General features: G+C 39.9%; 1 protein-coding gene across 1 annotated transcript in view; it reads right to left on the reverse strand.

Moving 5' to 3' along the window:
* KCNT2 (potassium sodium-activated channel subfamily T member 2) overlaps positions 1 to 20,879 on the reverse strand; it is a 1,265,156-nt gene that overhangs the window by 715,739 nt on the left and 528,538 nt on the right. The window contains exons 10-13 of the mRNA XM_040359820.1: positions 16,880 to 17,044; positions 12,530 to 12,666; positions 7,381 to 7,444; positions 4,498 to 4,606 (exon numbers count right to left, since the gene is read on the reverse strand). Of these exons, the coding sequence (XP_040215754.1) occupies positions 4,498 to 4,606; positions 7,381 to 7,444; positions 12,530 to 12,666; positions 16,880 to 17,044 (475 nt within the window). The remainder of the gene's footprint in view (positions 1 to 4,497; positions 4,607 to 7,380; positions 7,445 to 12,529; positions 12,667 to 16,879; positions 17,045 to 20,879) is intronic.

A 20,879-nucleotide genomic window follows, 5' to 3' on the forward strand; every position in this document is an offset into this window, starting at 1 on the left:
TGCCGAAGCCGGGGGAGGACCCCTCCACGCCTCCAAATTTTGGACCGATATCCTTACTCAATTTAGATCTGAAGATCTACGCCAAAATCTTAGCTACGTGTCTGTTAGATATTCTCTCCCTGCTTATTCACCCTGATCAGACGGGATTCACTAAGGGCCTTCAGACCTCCAACGCCACTCGCAGGCTGGTAAATATTATACATTTGGCCAACTTGCACAAGAGACCTTCTCTGCTGCTGACCTTGGAAGCAGAGAAGGCCTTTGATCACATCCATTGGGATTACACGGCCCAGATATTAAGAAGGTTTGGCTTCTCGGGTCCCATCCTGTCCACAATCCTGGCTCTGTACTCCAGGCCTTCCGCCCGGGTGCTCGTCTCGGGGGTTCTGTCTAGGCCATTTGCCATCTCAAATGGCACTAGGCAGGGGTGCCCGTTATCCCCACTAATTTTTAACTTACTAATGGAACCTCTTGCAATATATATACGTTCTCACCCTGAAATTTGTGGTTTCCCTATCCAAAATTCCACTCACACCATCAGTTTGTTCGCAGACGACATAATTTTGATTCTAACTGACGTGGAGACTTCCCTGGCTTCGGCTCATGAGGCTTTGGTACTGTTTAACAAGCTGTCCTACTATAAAGTAAACAAGAGTAAATCTTATTTAATGGGAATAGGCATTGATCGGTCCTTACGGAGGAGGCTTGCTGCCAGATTCCCTTACTCTTGGAATGATGGCGGGCTAAAGTTCCTGGGGATCTCCCTAACAGCAACGAGTGGAGAACTGTTTGCAGCTAATTATGCCCCATTCCTTGGTTCCATGACCAAAATGTTACAGTAGATGTCAAGGATGGAGCTGCTCTGGTCCGGCCGCTTAGCCGCATTCAAAATGATGGTCTTACCACAACTGTTATACCTTTTCCAAACACTGCCAATTCCAGTCCCCGCTTCATTCTTCTCCAAGCTTCAATCTCAGTTGAATACATTTTTATGGCAAGGTAGAAAGGCGAGGTGTTCCTTTAAAAAGTTGATAGCGGCCAGGTAGGTTGGGGGTGTTGGTCATGTTCTTCTGAGGGATTATTACTCAGCTTCGATTCTCTCGCAGGCCAGGTCGTGGTTCGTACAAAATCTCACTCCTAGATGGCTAGAACTAGAGTTGGCGCAAGCCCCTGTTACTAATTTATCCGACATATTACTAGCTAGTCATTTATACACGTCGGTCCCTACTCACATTTCACCCTCAATGGTGGCTACTATACATACATGGAAGATGTTTGCTTCTCACAAGTTCGTAGATCAAGTGGTTAAACCCCTTCCCATTTCCATGCCTTTGATCATTCCAGACATATCCGTTACGCAGCGGATAGCCAAAGGCATTAGGGTAGTCGGAGACTTGATGTCGGGTTCTACTCTTAAATCGTTTCGGGATCTCCAAACGGAATACGGCTTGGATAACAAAGATTTTTACAAGCATCTCGTCCGCTGGATCTGCTACTGGACTCGGAATGATGGTTGAAGTGTTCTTTAATAATTTTGTGCCTTATAGCGACAGTCAAATTTGAATGTTTGAAGGACCTGTTACGATTTATTATCTGTTTACTGTATGTCTCTTTCCTCTTTTTGTAAGTTTAAAATTCAATAAAAATTATTGGAATAAAAAGAAAAAAAAGGGGGGGTCCTCCCATAATTCATACCAGGCTCTTCAGGTTACAGTTCCCAGTGGAAGCCCAGTAATGTCATTGAGCAAATATTGTCACTTTCAAATGTAGTTAATGATGTCACAGGAGACCCTGTCCCTTTATTTTAATCAGCTGTCATGCACCAGAGCAGTTAAACGCAGGCAAACAATCTTCAGGGTAAGACTGTGTCACAGGACAGTGGGTTTCTTTTCTTTTAAGGGGTCGGCAGGCATTGTGATTTGCATGGATCTACATACAGTAGCTTGATGTCAAAGAGTCAAAATTCCACTTTCCCTACACTTTAACTTCCCCTACTCTCATTAATTTTCCTTCTAAAAATTTATTTGATGTATTTTTTTATTTTTCTTTCCTATCCTTTTGTTTATTAACTATAATTATTTGTAAATAATCGTACATCTCATCATATTATATACTTTTGCTCATTATATAAACTTTATTATACCAAAAACTTACATAACTACTAAATTATACAACATCAATCTATTTACATTTTGTCCTTAGTATTTGTGTTATATACCGGTATTTGCTCTTAAATGTTATATAATGTATACATATTACCATTATATATGCACATAAATTCTTATATATTTATTCATACATTCCTTATGATTTATTTTTCTGTATTTAACTTTTCAATATTTGTTTTTATATTTACTATGATATCTACCTATGATTAAAAAGCAATAAAATCATTATACTAAATTGTTGGATGACATTATTGACATTATAAATGATGGATTTACATCATGGGATTTTTGGGGGTCTGGTCAACAACTGTGTGTGTGTGTGTGTGTGTTTTTCTACCGTTTGCATTAATTTGTTAATAAGTACTCATTCACATAGGGCAGTATCTAGGGGTTATCTTATTGTTATTGTTTACAAATTCTGATAGCACCCCTGCCCACCGATTCCCCACAACCAGGGCCAGAATAGGGAGGATGAGGCCTGTGTCCTTGTGGATTTGCCAGATGGGTTCCTTTCTGACAAGGTACTCCCTATTTTGAATGTTTGTGGTCTGATATGGTTCACCCACAAGCCAGGGGGAACATGTAACATGTTCAAAAATGTGAACTTATCCTTTATATGTTACATATTATTACATTCCTTTTTAAGGGAAAGTAAATTAATTTATGGTCATTAAACATTTAAATGTTCAGATAAAAATCTTTACTTTACAGACAAACAATTAATACTGAGTGCTCCGGTAGGTACCCACGTGGTGGGTGCACGTGGGTAGGCACCCACCACGTGGGTACCTACCGGAGCATGATGGGACGGTGATGCCTATATAAATGGGATGCAAGGCGCGCTTCCATCATTGCAGTGAGAAGAGGCGACGTGTCAACATCGGAAGAAGGGAGAAGAAGAACATGACGTCACAGAAGACCGCGCTGGCTGCCTGCTAGTAATTGAGCTAACACACGAAGATAGCAGGCAGCCAGCGCTGAAGAAGAAGGCACCGGACAGCTGCAGAAGAACCGGGGTGCGCCGAGTCAACAGCGGAGAGCGGCGAGGATAGAAGAAGACCCCCGGAGAGCGGAGAAGACCCCCCCCCCCGGAGAGTGGAAGAAGAAGCCCCCCCCCGGAGAGCGGAGAAGACCCCCGGAGAGGGGAAGAAGAAGCCCTCCCTGGTATTAGAGCTAAAGAAGACAGGGGGGGCCTCCGGAGCAGACTAATAAATGATTTTAAAAACCCTTGTGTTGTGTGTTTAATAACTATCACTTTGCCTCCAGGTGAATGGGTAGGGGTACGATGTACCCCATATCCATTCACTTAGGGTGGGGGGCCGGTATCTGGGGGCCCCCTTATTTGAGGGGACTCCCAGATTCCGATAAGCATCCCGCCCGCAGACCCCGACAACCAACGGCAAGGGTTGTCGGGAAGAGGTCCTGTCCTCATCAACATGGGGACAGGGTGCTCTGGGGTGGGGGGGCCCGCAGTGCGCCCCCCTGCCCCAGAGCACCCAACCCCCCCATGTTGAGGGCATGCGGCCTGGCACGGCTCAGGAGGGGGGGGCGCTCGCTCGTCCCCACTCCCTTTCCTGACCGGCCGGGTAGCGTGCTTTGGATACGGGTCTGGTATGGATTGTAGGGGGACCCCCTACGTCGAATTTTCGGCGTAGGGGGGGTCTCCTTACAACCCATACCAGACCTAAGGGCCTGGTATGCTCCTGGGGGGGGAACCCATGCCAGTTTTGATTTTACAAATTGCCGTGGAGTTCTCCCTCGGGAATGCATACCAAATGCCGTCGCTTGAATGGGCTTTTACATGGTGTGACTAACTTTCCACATTGTAAAACCAGCACTAGTTTTGCGCAAGCAAATCGGAACTTACGCAGAAATCACAATGCTGAAATGCTTTGTGGATCTGCTTAAGTCCTCATTTGCATACTCAAAGCGGCATTTCAATGAGAAATGCCTCCAGCGGCGGATGCGGTACTGCATCCTAAGATCTGACCATGTAAGTGTCTTACACATGTCAGATCTTCTGCCTAACTTTGGAAAAAGCCTTTTGAGGATCGTTTCCAAAGTTAGGCACAGAGATAAGCAGGCTGAACAGCAGTTCCGCCTGCGTATCTCTTTTGAGAATTTGGCCCCCAATTTCTGCAAGAGGGGGTTGCTCAAGCAGTAACTGTTATTTATTTGTACAACCTGTGGATGCCATGTTATTTCATTAATGGAAAAGATAGTAAGTAAAAAAAATGGCAATCAGAATTTTTTTCAACATAGTAGTAAATGTAACTGTTAATAGGTTTTAGTTGATGAGTGTTAAAGATCTAAGCAAAATTAATATTACCTGCAAATTTGACATGAAATTTGTTCTCTGGTTTCAATATCTGAACATACAAAGGGCAATTTGGAGCAAAATCTTTCACTGCCCAGGCCCTTAATATTGTTTGATGGTCCTAAATAGGAAACAAAAATGTGCATATGTTCATTAAAAGCAAGTTAACACATTTATTACTCAAGCAAATTTCACAGCATTAAAAGCCTTAAAAACACACAAACAAAATATATTAACAGTGCTAAATATGAAGGTATCCCCACAGTCTCAGATGTGTTGCAAATATATTTATGAATATATATATATATATATATATATATATATATATATATATATATATATATATATATATATATATATATATATATATATATATATACTGGGTTTGACAAATTTGCTTGGAATCTAGAAGCCAGCTAAAAAAGTTAGGAGCCAGAAAATGACCTCCTCTGTAACTCAAAACATGCAACTTGTAGTATTTTTTAAACGTCGCCTATGGAGATTTTAAAGGGTAAAAGTTTGTCAGCATTCCACAAGCGGATGCAATTTTGAAGCGTGACATGTTGGGTATCAGTTTACTTGGCGTAACCATATCTTTCACAATATAAAAAAAAAAAATGGGATAACTTTACTGTTGTCTTATTTTTTAATTAAAAAAAGTGTATTTTTTTCCAAAAAAAGTGCGCTTGTAAGACAGCTGCGCAAATATGTGCGACAGAAAGTATTGCAATGATCGCCATTTTATTCTCTAGGGTGTTAGAATAAAAAATATACATTATGTTTGGGGATTCTAATTAGAGGGATGGAGATGGCAGTGAAAACAGTAAAAACACACACATTAGAACAGCTGTTTTACTTGTAATGCCAACGGCCACCACCAGATGGCGCCAGGTCACAGAAGGCAGCTTGGGCCTTCACAAGGCTACAAAGCCCCGGCCTAAATTACCGGCCATTGCGGGCCCGCTGCGATCGTGCGGCGGTGGAGGTGGGGGCGCACGGAGACACAGGATTCTGTGATCGTCTCAATTACCGGCGGGTGCGGGCGCCAGGTCACAATTTCTTGTCGCAATTGCGACCTGGTGCCTGGATTTTGTTGAGGCTTGTGTATATATATATATATATATATATATATATATATATATATATATATATATATATATATATATACAGGCATACCACAATTTTAAGTACAGAATGGGGTTTATTTACTAAAGCTGAAAAGTGAAAAATCAGGCTCACTGATGAGCCAATGAGCTTTCAGGTTTTATTACCAAAGTTTAATTGAACAAGCTGGGGTTAGAAGCTCATTGGTTTCTATATAGAAGTGAGCCTGATTTTGTACTTTCCAGCTTTAGTAAATAAATCCCATTGTGTACATAAAAGAGGGGTATGCCAGTGTGTGTGTGTGTGTATATATAGATATGCAGTTTATATATCTATGCTAAACTGAAATATAGTAGTACAGAAATATATAGTCAGTCATCTACCCCCCCCCCCTCAGATGTCTGTATTGGTTACAAAGTTGAAGTACGTTGTATCAATATTAATCAATGTAGACTTCAGGATGAAGAGCTGGCTGGCTGTTTGCCTAGCAGCTCATAAGGGGCTAAGTATGTAGAAAATAGACAGTTTTCTCAGTGATAGGCACAAACAGATTGTTGTTTCTTTAAACCTGCTAGAAAAATGTGGCACATTTTTTGTCTATAAGCCAGATGCAACAGATATGGGCAAACTAATTCTGGCCTTTGCAAGGCAAGAAGAAGTCATAGTCAAACAGAGATGTTGGTTAAAAGCAAAGGGCTTGCCTTTAAATTCCACTCTTCTTTTTCCCAGTAGCTAATTAGAAATTACAGCTGCAAACTCAAAAGGACACAGAAAATAGGTATCCAGTACAAATCAAAGCCAAGCTTGTTCTGAATGAACAACAAAATAATCAGCATGTATCCACACCCCCAGAGTGAATCTCAACTTCTACCTTGTCCATCACTCCATGGCAAAAGACATTACAAGGGGAAACTTAGCTGCAATTGCAAAAATACACCACTAGATAGACAGCATTCTACCCTGCCAAAACAAGTAGATGTATTGACTTGTACAAAATAAATTACTGAATTATGTTGGGCAAAGAATTACAGTTTAAAGGACAGAAATGTAAAGTGAGACCAGGTTCTCTATTACCCCCAATGTCCAGGAGAGGATGCCAGTAGTAATGGTGAGGCGTATCTGCTAGCATGGGGGGCAAGCAGCTGGTCCTTTTAACTTGTATACTGGTTTTAGGGGACCAAAGGATCAATAAAAAAATAATTTTAATGTTAGTTTAGGACCAAAAATACTAATTGGTGAACGCAGGCTGATTATTTTCTTTATAGTTTTTAACATTTAAATCATTTAACATTAAGAATTTGAAGCTTAACTACTACAATCAAACCCTTGATGCCTAATTTTTTACATTATTTGCTTACTAACGCTAACAAAGTTGGACTATTAGTAATGTTTTGACAGCTAGTTGTCAATTAATACTAACTTTAGAATCATAAATTATCATTAGTGCATGAAATTACAGAAAATGCCAGCTAGAAATGATCAAATCCTGGGACTGTCCTTGGAAATCTCTGAGAGTGGTTAAATATTCTGGTATCTGGTTTTATGACAAAGTAACAACTCACCAGATTTTATTCTTAGGTTTGTATCATATTTCTGTTTTAAGTTTTTAAAACTGCCATTTAAATTATTGTGTTCATGCCATATGGATATTGAATAATGTATTTATTTTGTCCTCTGTGACCTAAAACTGCTCATATAGCACACCACAACAATTATACCCATGATTATTGTAAGGATAATGTGGAGAATAGATGCATACAGTACATTTATTATGTCACTGGTTCTACTTACAGCTGCTGTCCTGTCCTCTTCACATCTGCTGCTCAATATAAAGCATGCCTCTGCATCATCCATCCTAAGAACAGAAAGAAGTATTGAGCAAAAAAAGAGAATAAAAGACTAGTCTAGCCAAACAGGTCTTAACAGAGTCTTTTTATAAGGTGAGGTACGGTAAGATAACAAATGGCTAAACAAGAGCTAAAGCCTTTGTCATAACATGTTATCCTGTACTGAAACGTGTTAATCTCCATACTCACTGCTCACCTATACAGAAATAAGAGGATGAATAGTGCAACATTGGTCCAAAATGCTCTTTCCTTGTTAAAAAAATGTTACTTGTAACTCCAAGTGCTAATAGTATAAACCACATTTTAGCAGTAAAGCAACATTTCAAACAACAATGTTCTTGGTCAAGGTGAACATTTGGCTTGACCGTGAAAATGATCATTCAAAATGTTGCTTTAACCTGGCTGGATTTAGTAAGTTTGCCGAGCTGAACCTCCAACTGATACAAATTGGTCACTTTCCGGTACGTCACTTACAGTCACACAGTTTCCGGTGTTTGGAAAGCACACCGGCTCCAGGACTTGGCGGAGTGGTAGTGCACACTTCTGGCTGTATTGGTGCTGTTACATAGCACTTATAATGTAAATGCATACCTGGTTGTCTGATTGTTTGCTTAGTGTCAATTTTATAATAGAAATTAATGCATTATGAGTGCTTGGAGGGCTTATGACTTATGAGACATAATGAGTTGATTCAAAATCAAGCACTTGTTAACCACTTTTAAATAAAATGGGTCACATGCCATCTGGTTTTGTGTTATCATTGTTCACTGTACAAATTCACAAGTGATTTAAAGTGGGAAGAAAAGATCAATTTTTTTTTTTTTTTTTTTTTTTTGTGGACTTATTTCTAGTATCACAGACAGTGACTGGAATGCACTATTGGGATTGGGTGTCACTTGCTAATGTTGTAGTTTGTTAATATATACAGTGTTAATTTCTGATTTGTTATTTATTCCATTGGAGATACCAGTAATTTCCATTGCCAGTTGTTATTGCACATGAATAATACTTTCTTTTATTTTTCATTTATTTGTGGATCATTTATGAAAACTTTTTTAGTGCCCCCTTTTTTTCACATTTCACCAACAAAAGTGTATATGCACTGTTTAGGGTGGCAACTGGAATCATTTATTATTTGGCGCACAGATTTATTCAAAACATATGTTATGATAATATACACAGAGATTTTTAGTTTGTTTTATATAGATCATGATGAGCAACACTTTAATGACCCTCCACCTTGACAAACCACCACCATGACTCTGCAACCCCTTTGTAGTTTCCATTGCACTTTGTTTGCTGAATGGAAAAGGGTCTGGTATGGATTTTGGGGGAGATCCCACACCGTTTTTTTCTTTCTTTCCTTTTTTTTCAATAGCCGAGTGCCAGCAATTGCAACAGCAAGTCCATTTAAATGTGATTAGACTTGTTTTTGTTTATTTAGAAATTTAAATTTTTGCTTCAGCGTGTTCCATATATAGCTACAGATGCCCTGTTTGTGCCACTACAGGCAGACTAAGGGGACCCCCAGGCACTATATTTCTGTTTGGCCCATGTTTAATGTCTACTATTCCTTTAAAAATAGTGTGGCGCCCCCCACTTAAAATCTAAAATAGGGATTCAACCTGGATGCCCAAAAAGGGAAGCAATGCAAATGCGTCCCCTCTTTCCTAAACAATGCCAGACCATATGTTTTCAACACTGAGAGGGTACCTTGCAAGAGATGGTGGCCAGGTTGGACTTTGCTTGGTTCTCTCATCACTACTGAAAATCAATTTTCTTTTCCTTAAAAGGGTCTGTATATGACAAGGCCTGGCTCGAGGACTCCACTCTAGTTAATCCCAAATATTGGTTGAGGTCAGGACTCTGTGCAAGTCAGTCAAGTTCCTCCACCCCAAACTCGCTCATCCATGTTTTTGTGAACCTTGCTTTGTGCACTGGTGCGCAGTCATGTTGGAACAGGAAGGGGCCATCCAAAACTGTTCCCACAAAGTTGGTAGCATGAAACTGTCAAAAATGTCCTGATATGCTGATCCCTTAAGAGTTCCCTTCACCGGAATTAAGGGGCCAAGCCCAACCCCTGAAAAACAACCCTACACCATAATCCCCCTTTCACCAAATGATTTAGAGCAGTGCACAAAGCAAGGTACATAAAGACATGAATTAGCGAGATTGGAGTAGATGAACTTGGCTGGCCTGCACAGAGTCCTGACCTCAACCTGATAGAAAACCTTTGGGATGAATTAGAGCGGAGACTGCAAGCCAGGCCTTCTCATCCAAAATCAGTGTCTCACCTCACAAATGTGCTTCTGGAAAAATGGTTAACAATTCTCATAGAAAAAAGAAAATAAAGGTCTGGTGTGACCCCGCTAAAACATTCTCATAGACACACTCCTAAACTTTGTGGACATCTTTCCCAGAAGGGTTGAAGTTGTTATAGCTGCAAAGGGTAGGCAAACTAAATATTAAAATCACTACAGCATTGCAAACCTTTGGGCAGGGTATTTTTAAAGTGAGAGGTTGTAATAGATGCACTAAGTAAGTTATAGCTCAGTTATTTAACCATTTCACGCTCAGCCACTACACATATACAGCCAGACAGGACAAGGATCATTCTGGAAAGATATATGGCCGCATCTTTGGGGCACACAACAGCGCGATTTGTGATCACATTTGTTTACTACTATGATCGCCGTAAATAATTACAGTGATCACATGGTACATGGCCAATTACAATAGTAAACAAAGACTGCATTAAAGTCTTTGAACAAATGGTCTTATGGCATCATTGTGACATTTGTAAGCAATCAGAGTGTGAAAAAAAACAATCAGTGGGGACATTTAGCTTTACTTCTTGTTCCAGTAACACAACAGGAAGTTAGAGGTACTCTCCCAAAATTCCCTCCTTTTTCAGTTGTCCCTGGAATAGGTGTTCCCATTAGAGAATTTCCCCTTAACCCTTGTCATGGGAACAACTCTAACATTTTGGAAATTTCTCAGTGGCAATGGTCACCAGTACAAACCGGTGGTGAAGCTGCTCAGAGGGTCTAACCTCTCCTAGACTCTATCCAAAACTAGAAAAAAAAATGCTGAGCGATACACTTTAAATTGCATGTTTGCATATTTACTACAGTAGAGTTCTAGTCACAAAGTAAAGAGCAGAATACATCTGAATAGTGTGTCATGGGAACAGATTAACTAAATGAAAAAAGAGAATCATAGTGCTTGGTGGAATTACTCTTTTACATTTACATATCAGAGAGAAGGAATATTTCCCTTCTAATATCCATTTGGCTTTACACAGAATTCTTTGGTTAATTCTGGTAGTCATTAAACACTTTTCTCCTGCATGCCTTCACAAAAATAAAGCACAGCTTAATCCAAAGTAGGTTAACTATGAAATTATCTAGAGAATTAACAGTGCATGCACATCCACAGAAATTGTGTTCTTGAAATCCAGTGGAGTATGAGCCACTTAGAAGGTTTTGTATAAACTAAACCTTATAGTATGCATCATAATGGTCTTTGTTAAAACATTTAAAATATATATATATTTTTTTCTAATGGGGAAATACTGGGTACATACAATGTGCAAAGTAATAGCAATATCCTAAGGCAGATAAGAAGAGATAGTAGCAGGCATGCTTACGGATAATTGGCATATTTGATCCAGCTCATTTCATGTCATGTATAACAATTCTAAGGATAAAATGGAACAGCTTTTCAAGCTGTGAATCTGTGTGACTGTATATTACTGCAAACATCAAGAAGCTAACTTCCTGTGATGTTTTTAAATGACTGTGGTATTCAGATTGTAGGTGAATGACTCATGAGGGCACAGTACAGAGGAAATCGCCTGGAAAAATGCGAGGAACAGCAAAGTATGTTAAATACCTTTTCTGCTTAATTGTTGTTAAGCTGGTATTTCATATAAAGTATGTTTTTCCTTGTAATCCAAGCTTTAATGTGTCAACCTTCCATTTTAATTAGGTACTAGACATGTGCACACTGAGCTATTTTGTTTCGGAATTTCGTTTTCGTCCGAAAAAGAAATGTATTTAGTTACTCCCGAAATTTGTTTTTAATCATTTTGTTTCATCAAAAAATACATTCGTCCGAAAATCCGAATTAAGTCGAATCTGTCATTAAAGGCTTATGGTGTCTGTCAAATGTTCTAAGAAGATTCAACAGGGCAGGTAAACTGTACAACGCCGCAATGTTCCGCCTACAAGCTATAGAAGAATTCTAATGTTGTATGACACTAGCAATAATTATATTTATAAATTATTATTACTAGTCGACCAACATTCAAATTATTCTATAGCATATAGGCAGAGCATTTGACCGTAAATGTATGATTGCGCCGTTGTACAACTTAGCTGCTTGTCGAATCGTCTTAGAACTTTCGACAGACACCATAAGCCTTCAATGACAGATTTGACGTTTGTATGTTTTTCGCTGCTTCGTCTAATCTTCGTCGTTCATGTCAAATGGTCTACCCCAACACTGTCTCTATAATGTTGAATCTTTCCTCTCTATGTAGAATAATCTTGGACTAATAGAGTTAAGGTTGGGCACATTCGACCACAGGTTCGATAGACACAGATCGTTATTGTCAGCGTCATGTTGAATCTCCTATCTATATCGAACTGAAAGCATTTTTTTATGTTGGATCTTTCGAATTTCGGATTCTGTGCGTTCGTTATTGTTTGTTAAACGAAAATGCATATGGACGAAAACTAATGCACATGTCTATTAGGTACGTGTATATAGTATATTTACTTTCAGTACCATCATTTACATAGAGGTCTGATGAGCTATTCACCCATTTTCACTAATAAGATAAAAGAAAATTTTACTTCCACTTAATACAGCTGACTATTTAAAGAAGGAACAGTCCAGTCATTGTATGGCACACCATAAATATTTATACATACCTGCTGAAACTTGAAATAAACAAATCAATCACAACAAGATAGTACCAATAATAAATACCAACATGACTTGGTTTAGGTCAGCTAATTTTAATGTTCAATTGCAGAGAGCTAGAATTGCATTGTTTTATGGAACTTCTTTATAAATGATTTACTTACTTAGCTCTTAATAAATCCTGATCTTTAAGGGCTGAGCCCTGTAGGTATATAACTCTTTGAGACCACATGGGAATCTGAAGAATGCGTCTAACCTGGACATCCATCTCTGTTGGACACAATATCACCACATAGTAATCCTGTTATAGAGAAAGTTTACAATTATTTAAATGTGCAACACAATGATGTTTTTATTTAAGTAAAACCATACAAAATATTGGAAGTTTAGAAGTTGAGTTATTCAAGTAGACTTTGCCAAGACAGCTATAACTAATGTAAATTTAATATAACTATGGCATATGTCCACCAATCCAATATTTGTTATGTGTGGTTATGTGTGACCTGAAATGTGTTTACAACTGTAGGGGGGTGTGGCTGTAGGTGTGACGTCATCGATTGTGTCCCCCTATAAAAGGGATCACACGATCGATGACGCCGCCACAGTTTACACACAGCTCTCCCCGTTCTTCAGCTCCGGGGACTGATCGCGGGACTCCAGCGACGATTGGGTCCGCGAGTCCCGCGGTCCCAGTGCTTCGGACCGGGTCACAGGCGTGCGCAGCGGGCATGCGCCCACGACCCATGGCTGGGTACTAGCACAGGACGTACCTGTAAGTGCATGTGCCCAGCCATGCCATTCTAATGACGTATATGTGCAGGAGGCGGTCCTTAAGTGGTTAACCTGTTTTCTCTGTGTACATTTCTAAAGCATGTAACAGGTTCAGGACCAAAAGTTCTTTGATCGGGGGAGTGTGTAGCGGGTGATACAGCCAAAAACTTACATTAACAAAAAATAAAAGCTGACAGGGAAAAGTTCAGAGTGTCTGCAGCTATGAGGAGTTTCTTTCCCCCCCCCCTTTATCTCTTCACTGACTGCCTGTTAACACAGGCATCTGCTCACTCTGCACTCTCCCCTATTTCCCTATTGGCAGGAGGAGGAGTATTGTAGGAGAAATTACAGGAGCCAATCCGACAGAGTTTAACAAGCTGCAGGAAGCAGATGCAAAGGCCTCTGGAATATGAAGTACCAGCACAGAGCAGCCCCATAAGCTTGTATAGTGACAGGAACTACCAGTCACTATCCAGCCTGAGAAAGGGCGAGTCCACGTGCACCTGCACTGACGGTGAAGCATTCCAGTGTGAGGTGATCAGACAGGTCACCAGGAGAGCCTGCCTGTTCCAGGACATTCTTTTAGGCCTTGATCGCAGGATTGGGTGGGGCTTTTTGCCCATTTGAAGGAAACAGGAACACTGCACCACAGAAGAAGTTAAATGAACACTGTATATAGACTCATTGCTGGTAGTCATCTTGCTGACACTTGTGGTGTCACTGGTATAAAGGATAAGGCTATCAGTTTCTGGGACACTGTATACAGACATCATTGTCCTCTCACCTTGCTGAGAAAGATCCTGCCTGCTTCACTTGATAATCTGGCCAGTTGTGTTGTTTGTATCCAGGGGTTTAAGTGCACCAATGAAAGTAGCTAGCTGAAGACACAAAGTTTTATCTTTTCAAAAGAACTGAAGCTACTAGTGTCATACGGATCTGCGCACACATAGTCATACTGCTGCAGAATGGCGAGTACACACCAGCTGCACGGCTGAGGGACCCAGTGCGTGTGACCGATCGGGGCAATCACTGCCGGCCACGTACCATTGCGTACATGAAAGCCAGAACATTATTGCATCAAACCCTATTTTTAGTGTCCTCAGATGTTTGATTATTAGCCTTTCCCAGTTGTGTAATAAAGTGAGCCTCACTAATCAGGTGAGGCGTCTTGTTTTCTAGGTCACTTATGTCACTTTCAGCTGCTGTTGTACTTTCCCTGATTTTTTGCAGATCCTGCTGCAGCAAGGAAACCTCCTCCTTCAGCCCACTTAGGGCTATAGCATTAACTGAAGTTGTGCATTTATTGACAGCACACATTATTTTCCTTAGTGTAGATTGATAATTAATTTCATTAGTAGCAGAATCTTTGTCATCCAGTGTGAGATCATCAGGTGCAATAATGGCAGCTGAGTTTGGCAGGGAGTAAAGTCCTCAGTTTCTAGAAAGGAAACAACATATCCTAATGCATTCTCCTTACCTGGTAGGCAGGATACCCTAAGAAACAAAAAAACTGCGCTGCAACACAATAATATCAGGGCAGCAGCTATCGTGCGAAGTACACAATCAACATAAATAAACAAAAAAGCCGCGCCCAATAGGTAGAAAAATAAATAAAAAACTTTTTCTAAGGAAGAAAAGTTAGCAAAAAGTCCAATATAGAGTCCTTATATTGATAAGCAAAGCTCCCAATATGACAATCAGTGGGTGTAATCTTGAAATATTGCTTGTATTATATTTGGATCTTTCAATCACCCGGTGACATATCATACAAATCGTGAGATCCCTCCACCGAGAGTAATGAGCCTCTTACCAGATGGCAAGTAATCAGAGCAGTTGGCTATAGACCCGCCACGGCCTTTAGATTCCCAGACGTCCCAGGACAGGACCAATAGTAAACCGACTTTGGCTAGATCATTCGCTCCAATAGCGGGAGTATAAAAAAGAAAAGACGCATATAGCGTAATTCCGCTGGGTAACAAATGTTTATTTAAAAAGTAATGTACTTACAGCAATCAGTAATAAAAACAGCGTGTGTTTTAAAATGCCGGCCGGCATGCAGGAGCCCTCCTCCCGAGCGTGGTGACGTCACTGGCGTAGCCTCCCAAACGCGTTTCGTCACAAGGGGACGTTCTCAATGGGGGTGGTCCCCATTGAGAACGTCCCCTTGTGACGAAACGCGTTTGGGAGGCTACGCCAGTGACGTCACCACGCTCGGGAGGAGGGCTCCTGCATGCCGGCCGGCATTTTAAAACACACGCTGTTTTTATTACTGATTGCTGTAAGTACATTACTTTTTAAATAAACATTTGTTACCCAGCGGAATTACGCTATATGCGTCTTTTCTTTTTTATACTCCCGCTATTGGAGCGAATGATCTAGCCAAAGTCGGTTTACTATTGGTCCTGTCCTGGGACGTCTGGGAATCTAAAGGCCGTGGCGGGTCTATAGCCAACTGCTCTGATTACTTGCCATCTGGTAAGAGGCTCATTACTCTCGGTGGAGGGATCTCACGATTTGTATGATATGTCACCGGGTGATTGAAAGATCCAAATATAATACAAGCAATATTTCAAGATTACACCCACTGATTGTCATATTGGGAGCTTTGCTTATCAATATAAGGACTCTATATTGGACTTTTTGCTAACTTTTCTTCCTTAGAAAAAGTTTTTTATTTATTTTTCTACCTATTGGGCGCGGCTTTTTTGTTTATTTAGGCAGGATACCCTGCCAGTTTTATGTATTGCATCCTTGGGCTTGTCCACTTCTCTAGGGTTACATTGAGGAAGGGTTGATTGGGTATCATTTTGGGACTCCAAGGCAGAGGCTTTCTCCTTATTTTTGCTGGTCATCGTGAGTACAAGTCAGTTTGTTGATATAAAGGGTAGTTGCCTTGCCTGGATGATCATAAACTGCTTGTCGGTAAATTTGTCCTGTTGTTTGGCTGGGGGGAAAGGCCCTTTTCAAGATCTGCAGGGGGATCTCTGTCAGCTGTGTCTACTCACATGTTGTTATACTGTTAGCATTTATGTATGTTTGTTTTATAATTAAAAACTTAAAAAAAAAAATGATTAATCTTTTCAGAAATGTCTGTGTCCTCCATGTGTCCTCTACACACTTCCTGTTTAACCCTCTCAGTTCTAATCTTGGAACTTAACATTAATTAGTGCATATTATTTGTAGATGGAGACAGACAGACACCACATAGTGTACAAAAATTCTGTGTGTTGTCAATCTACAGTAGAAAATTTGTTGTGGGGGAAAGTAAAAAAAAATACAGTGTTTTATTTTTATACATTTTTTTATTATTTGCCTTGACATACATTTAAGGCCTCGTACACACGATAGGTTAACCAGAGGACAACAGTCTGAAGGACTGTTGTCCTAGGTTAACCTATGAAGCTGACTGATGGTCTGTCGTGCGTACACACTATCAGTTAAAAAAACAATCGTGTCAGAACGCGGTGACGTAAAACACAACGACGTGCTGAAAAAAACAAAGTTCAATGCTTCCAAGCATGCGTCGACTTGATTCTGAGCATGCGCAGGTTTTTAACCGATGGTTTTGCATACTAACGATCGGTTTTGACCTAAGGTTAAATAACCTATGGGGCCTACACATGATCGGTTTGGACCGATGAAAATGGTCCTTCAGACCGTTGTCCTCTGGTTAACCTATCGTGTGTACGAGGCTTTAAGGTGTTAAACATTTTACTCAGAAAAAAGTTTTAAGAATTCTTTACCTGCAGTCTTGGGTGTGCATAGAATTCATTCAAGAAATCCATTAACAGATCAATTTTCAAGGAGCTAACACATAAGACGACATGCTTTTCTGTTTGTGCTCGGTAACGGCTGTAATTCCCACCTGATTTTTGCCTTTCCATCCACAGATATGCCAGCTGTTCAAACTAAGAGATTAAAAGAGTGAAGAAAATATACTGCCACAAGAATCTAGGTCACTGATGAATATTTTGTGCTATGATGTAATAACAGTATTTGTGAATGAGAAAATTGTACTGTACATCTATAAAAACAAGTAAAATCTACATATGTATTACCACATTCAGAATGGTAGACAGATATTTTATAATACTGTCATGAAAAATTGAATTGAAAAGCAAAAACATAATATACCCCACTTTATGTTAATTATATCACCACATTTTTATATTTTTCATTAAACTAAAGTACCATCCAAAATAAAAAAAAGCCTGTCTGGCAGTAATGCATTTTTTTCAATTGCAATACTTATAAAGACAGCAATACTTATAAAGACCAAAGTGCTGAAAGCTTAAAGTGTAGCTAATCCCTACCTAAAACAACAATTTAAAGATTTTCAGTTTAACACTTCCTAGATATGATGGCTGCATTGGTTTCCATTTTTAAGTTAAAAAAAAAAAAAAAAAAAAAACATTTATTAGCACCTGGTGATTCTGCTAGTAATAAACTTATTGTATCAAGGGAGAAGCATTGTTGTCACCCTAGGTTGCTCTTCCAATTCAGACTGAAAACACCTCCTTCTTTCCTCATCTCCATTACATTGGAAGAAGAGATTGTGTAGTATACAAATATACCTGAAAATGCTAATAGCATTTAGATTTGAGGTTCAGATTAGAAAGTCACAAGGATACTGGATTTCTACCAATGTTAGAAAATAAAATGTTCTTAGCCTGCAAAAAGGAAACAAATGCAGCCACTACTTCTGTGGACAGTTATAGCCAGATTCAGGTAGAGATACAACGGTGTATCAGTATATACATAGTTAGTCAGGTTGAAAAAAGACACAAGTCCATCCAGTTCAACCACAAAAAATAAAAAAAAACAAAATAAAAAACACAGTACAATCCTATACACCCAACTCCATACCCACAGTTGATCCAGAGGAAGGCAAAAAAAAAACAGCAGAGCATGATCCAATTTGCTACAGCAGGGGAAAAAATTCCTTCCTGATCCCCCGAGAGGCAATCAGATTTACCCTGGATCAACTTTACCTACAAATCTTAGTACTCAGTCATATTCTGTACATTTAGGAAAGAATCCAGGCCTTTCTTAAAGCAATCTACTGAGCTGGCCAGAACCACCTCTGGAGGGAGTCTGTTCCACATTTTCACAGCTCTTACTGTGAAAAAACCTTTCCGTATTTGGAGGTGAAATCTCTTTTCCTCCAGACGTAAAGAGTGCCCCCTTGTCCTCAGTGTTGACCGTAAAGTGAATAACTCAACACCAAGTTCACTGTATGGACCTCTTATATATTTGTACATGTTGATCATATCCCCCCTTATTCTCCTCTTCTCAAGAGTGAATACATTTAGTTCTTCTAATCTTTCCTCAGAGCTGAGCTCCTCCATTCCTCTTATCAGTTTGGTTGCCCTTCTCTGCACTTTCTCCAGTTCTCTGATATCCTTTTTGAGAACTGGTGCCCAAAACTGAACTGCATATTCCAGATGAGGTCTTACTAATGATTTGAACAGGGGCAAAATTATATCTCTGTCCCTGGAGTCCATACCTCTCTTAATACAAGAAAGGACTTTGCTCGCTTTGGAAACCGCAGCTTGGCATTGCATGCCATTATTGAGCTTATGATTAACTAAAACCCCCAGATCCTTCTCCATTACAGATCCCCCCAGTTGTACTCCCCCTAGTATGTATGATGCATGCATATTCTTAGCCCCCAAGTGCGTCGTAACTCCGAATCTGCGCCGTCATATATTTAAGCGTATTCTCAAATTGAGATACGCTTAAATGTTGCTAAGATACGACCGCCGGCGCCGTCGTATCTTAGCTGTCTATTTACGCTGGCCGATAGGGGCGTGTACGCTGATTTATGCCTAGAACACGTAAATCAGCGAGATACACCTATTCACGAACGTACGCTTACCCGTCGCAGTAAAGATACGCCGTTTACGTAAGGCGCTTTCAGGCGTAAAGATAAACCACCAAAAAGCTGGCGCAGCCAATGTTAAGTATGGACGTCGGAACCGCGTTGAATTTTTCACGTTTTACGTCGTTTGCGTAAGTCGTCCGTGAATGGGGCTGGCCGTAATTTACGTTCACGTCGAAACCAATGAATCTTTGTGGGGGAATTTGGAGCATGCGCACTGGGTTACGTCCACGGACGGCGCATGTGCCGTTCGTTCAAAACGTCATTTACGTGGGGTCAGGCTTAATTTACATAAAACACGCCCACCTCTTCCACATTTGAATTAGGCGCGCTTACGCCGGCACATTTACACTATGCCACCGTAACTTAGAACGCAAGTTGTTTGTGAATACTGTACTTGCCTCTCTAACTTACAGCGGCGTAGCGTATATGAGATACGCTACGTCTGCCTAAAGTTAGGCACGTCTACCTGAATCTGGCTACTAATCTACAATATATAATCTTTTATTATTGGTTTAGATACAGTATATTTCTATATATAGTGACTCTTTCACTTAGGGATACCTTCACACTTCCATCACTCTCAATTAGTGTTGCTCACGAATATTCGTATTGCGAATATTCGGCTCGAATATGGCATATTCGAGTATTCGCGAATATCTCGAATTTCGCGGCCAATATTCGCTATTCCGAATATAAAAAAAAATTGCGAAATTTCGCTAATGCGAATTTATTGCGAACATTTTGCGAATTTTTTTTTTTTCTGATTGGCTCTGATGCAAAAGAAGGGCGGAAAAAGTATTCTCGAATATTCGGAAATCGAATATTCAGAATATTTTATCAAAAAAAAATGTTGTGAAATATTTTGACAACTGTGGTAGGAGAACTCTGATTGGCTCTGATGCAAAAGAAGGGCGGAGAAAGTATTCGCGAATATTCGGAAATCGAATATTGGTGATATTTTATCGAAATTTCGCTAATGCGAATGCGAAATTGATTGCGAGATTTTGACAACTCTGATTGGCTCTGATGCAAAAAGAGTTCTCCTACCACAGTTGTCAAAATATTTCACAACATTTTTTTTTTTGATAAAATATTCCGAATATTGGATTTCCGAATATTCGAGAATACTTTCTCCGCCCTCCTTCTTTTGCATCAGAGCCAATCAGAAAAAAAAAAAAAATAATTCGCAAAATGTTCGCAATAAATTCGCATTAGCGAAATTTCGGAATTTTTTTTTTTTTAAATATCACGAATATTCGATTTTAGCGAATATTTCACGAATATTCGGCTATATATTCGTGATATATCACGAAATCGAATATGGCGTATTCCGCTCAACACTACTCTCAATGGGAAAAGTTACAGCATTTTATTCTAGTGACTAACCTTTCCCACCACCTCACAAACATTCCTACTGACCAAGTTGGTATCCCATCATAGTGATGGGACAAAAGAAATACCCAGAGCCTTGCAAAGGTATTCCTAATTTTAAACAGCATCATGGAAGTGGAGCTGTTTTTTGCTCCAAGTCCAAACTTAAATTGCTGTAATATGCAGAGAATGCAGAGTAGTCAGAAAGGAGGAAAAATGCAAACTTCTCTGCGTGGAGTAGTGCAAAACAATACAAAATAAGTTGTATTAAAAAGACTATAGGCATTTTGATACTAATAGTGCTTAGTGTTTTATTGCTCATAAATATGTATAGATGCCAGTGGATATTTTGACGTAAGGGTACATGAATGATGTGTTTTTCGATTTGCTTTGAGATGCATTCTCCTCAGGATGTCAAAGCTGGAGGGTTTAGTCAAACCAATTGCCAATACACAAGATTCTCTACACAAACATGTGTGCAATGAGCC

Source organism: Rana temporaria, chromosome 7 (assembly GCF_905171775.1).
Source record: "Rana temporaria chromosome 7, aRanTem1.1, whole genome shotgun sequence".
Taxonomy (NCBI): Eukaryota; Metazoa; Chordata; class Amphibia; order Anura; family Ranidae; genus Rana; species Rana temporaria.